The following is an 8,540-nucleotide window of genomic DNA, read 5'->3' on the forward strand; positions in this document are numbered from 1 at the left end:
GCTAGGAAACCACTGAATCAGCTGTCCTGGCAGTCTAATCAAAGATTATTGTGCCAGCTCTCTGTAATCTCTGGTTTGCTGCTAAGTAATAACTGTCAAATTAGCGGAAACGTGATCACAGCTCACAGGTCTGTGTCTTTTGTTGCTAAAAACATCTGCTTTAAAAAAATATACAAACGGAGGGCGCCTGTTCTGGCATTGTTTGAGGGTGAGAGACATACAGACAGGTAAACATAGATCCGTGTGGGTACAGGAGACACTGCTGGTAGCACCACCAGCTGGTCCAGGAGCTTCCACTTAATGATGGTTGGTTCAATTCAAGCAACTGTAAACTTCCGTCACCACAACTGAGAGCCCATCTCTCCATTCATTTGATTTGACAATGGAAAAACGCGAATGACGTCGGGCGCTTTTCTGCTCAAAGTTGAATTTTTTCAACTTAGTGCGCTCAGAGCACATAAACAGCATGCAAAACGCTCACTGCAAATAGTATAGTATAGATATAATGTGAACGCTTAACAATGTTAATATGAAGCAGTTAATGCAGAATAAGAGTTGTGCTGGGAAATGTGGATGCTCCCCCTTAGCCCCCCAGTTGCCTCAACAACCTGGAAAACAAACACTACACCGAGCACATCCGATCTTGAACGAAACTATGTGCCTACTCGCCAAGATTTGTCCTCGCCAGCAAAATCTCATGAATCCACGTACGGACAGTCTGTGCTCTCATGTTTCAACTTTCTCTTCATGCAGAGCAAAGGCCAGAGCCAGTAGGCCTACGTACTTTGTGGTGACATTTTTACATTCACTAAAATTAAGTAGGCTACCCTACTTGCAACACATCGCCTCCAAGGAAATTATGTATCATAGCAACCACAGCCTCTCGGAAAAAAAACACTGCGTCTTCAAAACGCACTCTAGCGCTCCCAGCTAGGCGTTTTCAGAAGAGCAGGTGGTGTTTTCAGCTGGTAAAAAACGCTTTGGTGGACAAGGGCCCTAAGAATTTTGGAAGTTGTAGCATGATTTGTTGAAGTTGCAATGTCTGGGATCTTGTGAACCTTGCCTTGCAACAACAAGGAAATCATCCTACAAAAAAAACACATACCATTAGGACTGGGTTTATTTATTCCATCCACTCTGACCACATGCTAGGAGAGATGTGAAGCAGAAACCACATTTTCATTTATTGTCATTACTCCTGGATCCTCAAATGTGGTAAATTCAGCCCTGGACTGTGTATGCTATTGTCGACACTATTCTGAAATGATCATCTCTCTTAGTTCAAATGATCAGCTCTTCATAAGGCTTCATGCGGTGAAATATAGCTTTATTAAGTCTGGTTTTATTTCTTTAGGAGAGCTTACGGGTCCAACAAAGCAGAGCCAAAGAAAACGCCAAGAAGAAAGAGCAGCAACAGAGACAACTGCGAGAATCCCTGCAGGCCCAAGGCATCAACAGTATCAAGCACATTTACCAACAGAAACAACTAGAGGAGATAAAGCGTAAACAAGAGTACGTCCTCTCCTCCCCTCCCCTCCCCTATCCTCTCCTCTCCTCTCCTCTCCTCTCCTCTCCCACATATATGTCCTTCACTCCCACTCCATGCAGCAGTGTGTGGGTGCTTTCTCTCGCTGTGTGCTGAGGAATACATGACCGCATTTCAGTATAATGAAATGTTGTTGATTTGCCCTTCTCAGGGAATTCGAGGAGAGGCAGAAGTCAAAGAGAGTGGAGATTGTGTCAAAAATCCTTCAGGAGGAGCAGCTGGTAAAGAGCAGACAGAGGCACCAGGCACTGCTGCTTAAACCCTCAGCCACTGACAAGTTCACATCTCTGAGGAGGGTACGAGAGAAGCTCCTGTACTACCTGGTTCCCAGCCCCCCATCAGCCACTGAGGCGAGAGCAACAATTGTGAGTGGCTCATAGCATCTGAGATGACATTTGAAAAATGACTGTGTAACAGGGTAGAGTGCATTTTGAACAATTATGACTGAATATGTGTGTGCATTTGTCCAGCAGTTAAGAGAGTTTAGTGACATCAGCAGCTCATCGTCATCTTCCTCTGATGTTGAGGACTTGGAGGAAACCATGCACCAGGAAGTGGACCACCAGAGCCTAGCTGAAAGCCTGGCTGAGCCTGAGTTCTCTGGGCTTTGGGACCAGAACTACAAGGTGCACTAAAACAACAGTTACTGTCAACGAAAAGCAAATCCGGAAAGTTGCTAAAATTAAACACTCATAAATCATGTCCCATTCACTGCAGACACACAATCAGGTGCGTTGAAAATTGGAGGTTGAGGTTGCATGGGTAGGGAGAGGTACAAAAAATAGATTCAGTTCCCAGTAGCTGTACCTCTGGCTTGTCAGTTTTTTCCAATAAAGACAACTGTTAGCGTTTGGGAGACCAGTGAGGGATCAGGGTCTTGATCCTGCAGACACCTACAGTACTAGTTTATAGGGGCAAGTTTATTGAGGGTGGGGGTCCACATCCTCGCTATGAAGCTCATAATGAAAAGAGACACCATGTGTCAGAGAGGTAGCACAAGTTTCACAAGCCCTTTTCTGTTTGCCAACACTGTTTCACTGATTAATCAATCAACAGAAAATTATTTTTGTAATCTGTTTAAAAGTCCAGCATCTCGCTTTTGATCATTTGCTACTTTTGACAATTTTATATCTTTGTAAAAATGGATATCTTTTGGTTTTGGAAAGAAAAAACAATTTTTTTTGCATTTTATTGACTTAACGATGAATGAATTTGTCAAAAGAGTGTCTCTAGCTTGCTGCCATGGAGGTGAGTTGGCTCGTTGTCTCGTTGTCTCATTCAGCCCCCCACACATTTGAAATGTGGGGCGACAGGCATCACTTTTCATTGTGCGGGTGCCTTTGAGACCTCAGAGTGAGTGCGGTGCTCCAGCTCAGAGCCCAGAACAAGTACCCAGTCGAGTGGAAGTGATCTCTCCTCCTAAAATACAGATCAGACTCGTGCCCTCATCAAAAGGCTACTTCTCAACACAGTAATGGATAGTGCGAGCAATGTAACAAAGCTAATAAGATGATTCATGAGGAGGAGAATAATGATGAAATGTCAGTATTCACAAGTGCTTTACAATACAGAAAACTAGAGCAGGGATCAAATAGCAAAACCAATAACAGGGCCCCACACTTTCACATGGAGACACATTTAACACTTTTAAACCTCTTAACACACACATAACATATTATTAGTATTATCACGTTTTATATTATATTGTGTGATGATACAGTTCTTGTTTAGACCACATTTAAAAATTGAGAACTTTGGCTATTTATGTTAAATTAAAAATAGGTTTTGTAGAAAAACAGACTTTGTATGGTAAAGAAGAAAATATTGTTTTGGTAAAAGTAATATAGCCCAATCAATACTGACTTTTTTGGTTGATAGTAATATTAATATTTGAGAATTTTCAAAATCCAATAATTATTTATTGGCAGATATTCAAAAAACAACAAATAAAATGAAGACGCCACATAAACAGTTTTGCTAAAGAACTGTGATCACAGTATGTCCTGAGTGTGGCATTTATCTGTTGAAAAACAAACTTCTCTGTGCTCTCCGGTGAACAAACTATGTACTGGCAATACTTTTTCTTAATCATCCGAAAACATATCTTTAATATTCTTTTTTATGTTACGGTGTTAAAATGTTAAAATATTATTATTGTGAATAGTCATAATGCCTTTACCAGCTGTTTTCCACACTTTCCTGTGTGGTTACAGAAGCTCCTGAATGAGAACACTACATTGGTGCCGACAGAAGTGAAGACTGAAGAACCTGCAATGGCCAGTGGAAAGCTCAACATCCCTCCTGTTAAAAAGGTTCACGGAAAAGAGCTGAAAGGGCCTCCATTCATCAGTAAACCAGAGGACATCCTCTTCAAGGTACCCCACCAATGGTTATGTTAATTAATTATCTATGAATATGTGTCTTTTAGCACAACAAATACCAATGAACTTGCATGTGCATTTTTCCTGTATAAAACTCTAGTCTAATTTACAGTTGATTATTCAGCTTTTGTTTATTCTAATAGCAACAGACTAACATTACAGTAAATGGTCTGTTCTAGGACTTTGAAGTGGGGAAAATGTATAAGAAGAAAGTCATCCTGACAAATGTCAGCTACATCACCAACCACTGCAAGCTTCTCGGAATCTCCGCTCATCTGAAGGATTTTATCTCTATCATGTAAGATTTTACATGATACAACAGCATACCATAGTGCAGATATACACACAAATATAATATTTATGTAGTATTGAGCTTTAAAGTTCTTTCTTAATCCTAGAAAGAAACAATTAAGGCAAACACAAAACACAAAATTCAGTAGTCGCAACTAAACAAACTTGATTGAGGAAGATGATTGAGAGCTCCAAATGAATGTGTATAATAGCAAGAATGCTTAATACGAGTACTATATTTTAATATAGGTAGGACAGTATATACACAGTATACCATGTCATACTGTGAAACCACTTATTCGCCAAGTTGAAAAAGCTTAATAGAGCGATCCACCAATTTAGCATTGCACTCCCATAACACTGTTGGACTCACAATTGACTTAACATAGCTTTGAGCCTTAAGCAAAGATGATTACTTCCATTTTTAAACTTGTAGTCTTCAGCCCCAGCCAATGCTTGAATCACTTGAAGCAACTGATCAGATTTCACGTAGCTCCCTCTGAAGCCACAAACGGCTTTATATAACTTTATTCACGTGTGCAGTAGTAGGCTACTATGGGTAAATAGACTCTGAGTTATTAAACCGGTGGAGTTCTGCTTTAATAGGCTCCCCCTAAAAAGAAAGGGGACTTTAATTCTTCTATTGCTAAAAAAATCACTATGATATAATGATATATAATAAAAATAAATAAGTGAGGCATGCTGTTTCCACCTGCCTCCAGTCTTTGTGCTAAACTAGGCGGCACATGACCTGAACCTAACTCTCACAGGGAAGCACAGGGTTCAAATTTATCTTGATATTTTTTTCCTCCGAGTAAAAAACACAAAAATGTGTAATGCCCAAGTAGTATGACTAGAGGTTTTAAATGACAATCTACCACTCTAAGAGAGCTCCGCATCTCTGAAAATAAAATATTGAGGCTGATTCTACATATTGAACAACTCAAGTTTGGCACTATGGACCACAGTGGGACACATCAATCTCTTTGACGGCAAATACATAAAGAAGAGCTAAGAATAATAAGATGCAAAATCAAGCACAGTTGTTGTCTAGTGGCATTGCATGTTTTTTCTCTTAGGTTAGTATACTGTAGTTTGATTTTCTAATTTAAAATTTGGGTATAAAAACAGAATTTGGGTTTTGTGACAATGCTAGCGCTAGAGGTGTTTACAACAACAAATGTTATATCTCCTATAAACTCTCTATATGTTGTGAACAGCTTCAGTTATCACATGGAAACATCTGCTCATGTATCACAACTTTAATAGGAATTTAATACAACCACTTCTTGTCATTTTAAAAGACGATGGAGTGGACATGAAAGCAAAGCCTGTCCTCCCACATATGGATCACCACGCTCACAGGTCCTGTTATGAGACTCAGCTCAGTGAGTCAGTCTACGTCTCTGCTATCTCCTCTCTCTCAGCCTGCCAGCAACCCACAGGCCGAGCAGAGATGCATTGTTCTCCAGGTCACTTACTGTGTATCACTTTCCCATCAGCCCCCCCACGACTTGATGTGGTTTCTTTGTCTCTCTTGTTTCTGCCCGAGTGAGTGAAGAGGCTCCCAGGCCACAGCTGATGCTGTTCTTGAGCCTTCATGCTGGACCACTTGCCTGAACGTATCACCTTCTACTCCTCTACATGTGATCTTAACTCGCATGTAGCAAACATGCACTTTCATACCAAAAGGGTGACTGCACACTGTATAGTGTAGCTTTCTCCCTTTGATGTTAGTGAAACACAACAGTACGCTCCATCTGTCTTTAGAGTTTTCATGATTATTTATATTTTGAAGGTATACATTTTTTTCTGAAACAATTCAAAAGCAAATGAATCAAATTAATAAACATACTAGCAACAAATCTTAATGATCTTTATAATATTAATTAATAATAAAGCACACCCTTACTCAATCCAATCCAATCTGTTCAAATTGCTGACACACCCTTAACAGTCTGCTATGAACAGTACCTTATGCTGGCTACCACGTATCATGCTCACTCCAGACATTTTAGTTACTCTGTGGCTCATAAAATTTGTTGCAGGAAGAATGTAGGTGTCAGGTGTCAATTAAAGTCACTACATATCATGTAAAATTAAAGGTGGTTCAGGTGGTTCTGTTCCTTGTCTCTGGCTTGGGCACTTGTTGGTATGTTGTGAGTTTGGGAGTGCAGGGTTCTGATGACCCCTAGCTTGTGCTCCAGTGTTTCTAATGCGATTTACTTGTTTTCGTTTTTTAATACAAATTTTTTGCACTGGCTGGATTAGTTGCTTGTTCGCAGTCCCGACGCAACTTTTTACGGGCTCGGGTCATTGGGCCACTGTTATTGTTGAGCTCTGATGTTAAAAGTCTAAGCCTAAAAGTCAGTTAGAATGAATGCCATCCAGTGATACATTTTATAAGCCACTGAGGCCCCATCCACACTACTGCGAGACCTTTTGCTAAATTTGCACACCCCATCCAGATTTAAATGGCGAAAATGAAGACCTAAAATGGAGAAGTTCGGCCTCATTTTTCGTTTTAAAACTCCGGAGAGCGTTTTAGTGTGGATGAACAAAAACGGAGGACTTTAGAAATGATGACGCAGACACTCATGTTTGGCTCTCTGATTGGGTATAATAAGTCATGCAAAGCAGAAATAGGATGCTACTGACTTGGTATTTTTATTAAAATCTTTTACGCGTATAGCCTACACTTGTACTGTGTATGTCGCCGTTTACTTTGCGACGACTCCCAGTCTGTTTTCTGTTGCCACAGCCGCTTTTAACTCCCGTGTTACATTCAGTAACAGTCCCAGCTCGTTATTGGTCCATGCAAAATAAAATCTGGTTTGGTTCTTCGTCTGTAGTACCATGATACGTGTTATATAGTCCAACTTTAAATGTAGTCCTTTTCCAGTAATCAGAAAGACAGGGTCTGTTGCCAATACATTTGGTCCTTCATACAGTCTAGCAGGGGCGAACTGGCAAAAAAAACTATCCCGGTAATTTGCTGTCAGGCGGCCCTAATTTTATAGACCAAATTCAAACTGACACAGCATGTTTGTTGATTAATGTCATATTAATTAATAAAACTACTTTCAAAATCAATTTGTTGTTTTAAGTCAATACCACATAAGAGCATAAAACATATACAGTATACTGTTTTCTTCAGTTACTTTTAAACTCTGTTGTTCACTGTGATTGACCGGTCATCACACATCCCTGTTTCCATAGAGGCTCAGGTTGCTGCAAAAAGCTTCCTCGATAAGTTCCTTGTTCCTTCCTGACTCATGTTAATTTGTTTGTTAAAAAGGCATCAAACATCATTTGACTGTCTGACATGAGCATCAAATATTTTTGTGTCATTAAATTCATGATGAGTAGTCCAACCTTGACATGGGAAAAAACATACACAATATATTCTATTTATTGTACTGAAACAATAAATAACTTGAATGAAGTAGTCCAACCCGATCATATGAATGATGTACTGTGCTCTAATTTTGGCTACTTCACCTGTAGAGTAAGAAAATAACAAAATACTTTTTATTGCTGGGCTAGCTATATATTATATGATTTTGTAGTCTACAAAAAAAGATCATATTTACATGTGTATTTTACCCATTTACAGTTTAAGTTAATGACCAATTTTAAAAACACGAGAAATTTAGCGTATACTTCTCTAAACGTTTGTGCACTGAGTCTGAGTAGTTAAACATTGGAAATGGTCCATTTTGCAGCGGGACTTTAGCATTGAAACTCCAAGTTTAACAAAACCATTCTGTTCTTTAGCAAGTTCACCACATGGCAAAGCACTGCACATCCCCTGATTATTAACAAAATAGTGGAACTTTTTTCATGACTCATCCCGCTGAAAACAACAAAGACATTTCTTGTCTTGAACAACCCGTCTTTAAAAATCACTGGGTTGACACAGGATGGGTCAGTATATCACCAACACAATACTGGGTTAACTTTAAACAGTATTAATGGTTCTTTTTGACCCTGTGTGTAATTTTATATTTCTGTTGGGTTACTGGATCAAAACAAAATGATGTAAAATGAACGTCTCGGGTTACGTAGGTAACCCTGGTTCCCCGAGAAGGGGAACGAGACACTGCGTCGGTTACGACACTATGGGAACGCCTCTAGGCGTAGCAGGTCTGAACGTGAATGAAATCACTCCAATCCTATTGGCTTGTTGCTAGAACGGTAAGGTGTGACGGAATAACCGGAGGAGTATAAAGCACACCTGTACACACTCATCATTAGCTTAAACTATGAAGCAGGCGCTTCAGGCGGGGAGAGAGGTGCGGCGGGCCGACGCAGTGTCTCGT

General features: G+C 40.0%; 1 protein-coding gene across 9 annotated transcripts in view; it reads left to right on the plus strand.

Moving 5' to 3' along the window:
* The window catches only part of cfap74 (cilia and flagella associated protein 74), a 73,958-nt gene that overhangs the window by 7,220 nt on the left and 58,198 nt on the right, over positions 1 to 8,540 (plus strand). For 8 of the 9 annotated variants that reach the window (XM_046056274.1, XM_046056275.1, XM_046056276.1 and 5 more), the window contains 5 exons: positions 1,355 to 1,512; positions 1,698 to 1,911; positions 2,017 to 2,172; positions 3,760 to 3,921; positions 4,107 to 4,225. In XM_046056274.1, the coding sequence (XP_045912230.1) occupies positions 1,355 to 1,512; positions 1,698 to 1,911; positions 2,017 to 2,172; positions 3,760 to 3,921; positions 4,107 to 4,225 (809 nt within the window). The remainder of the gene's footprint in view (positions 1 to 1,354; positions 1,513 to 1,697; positions 1,912 to 2,016; positions 2,173 to 3,759; positions 3,922 to 4,106; positions 4,226 to 8,540) is intronic. The other variant, XM_046056273.1, reaches the window with a different exon arrangement.

This window comes from Micropterus dolomieu, linkage group LG08 (assembly GCF_021292245.1).
Source record: "Micropterus dolomieu isolate WLL.071019.BEF.003 ecotype Adirondacks linkage group LG08, ASM2129224v1, whole genome shotgun sequence".
Classification (NCBI taxonomy): Eukaryota; Metazoa; Chordata; class Actinopteri; order Centrarchiformes; family Centrarchidae; genus Micropterus; species Micropterus dolomieu.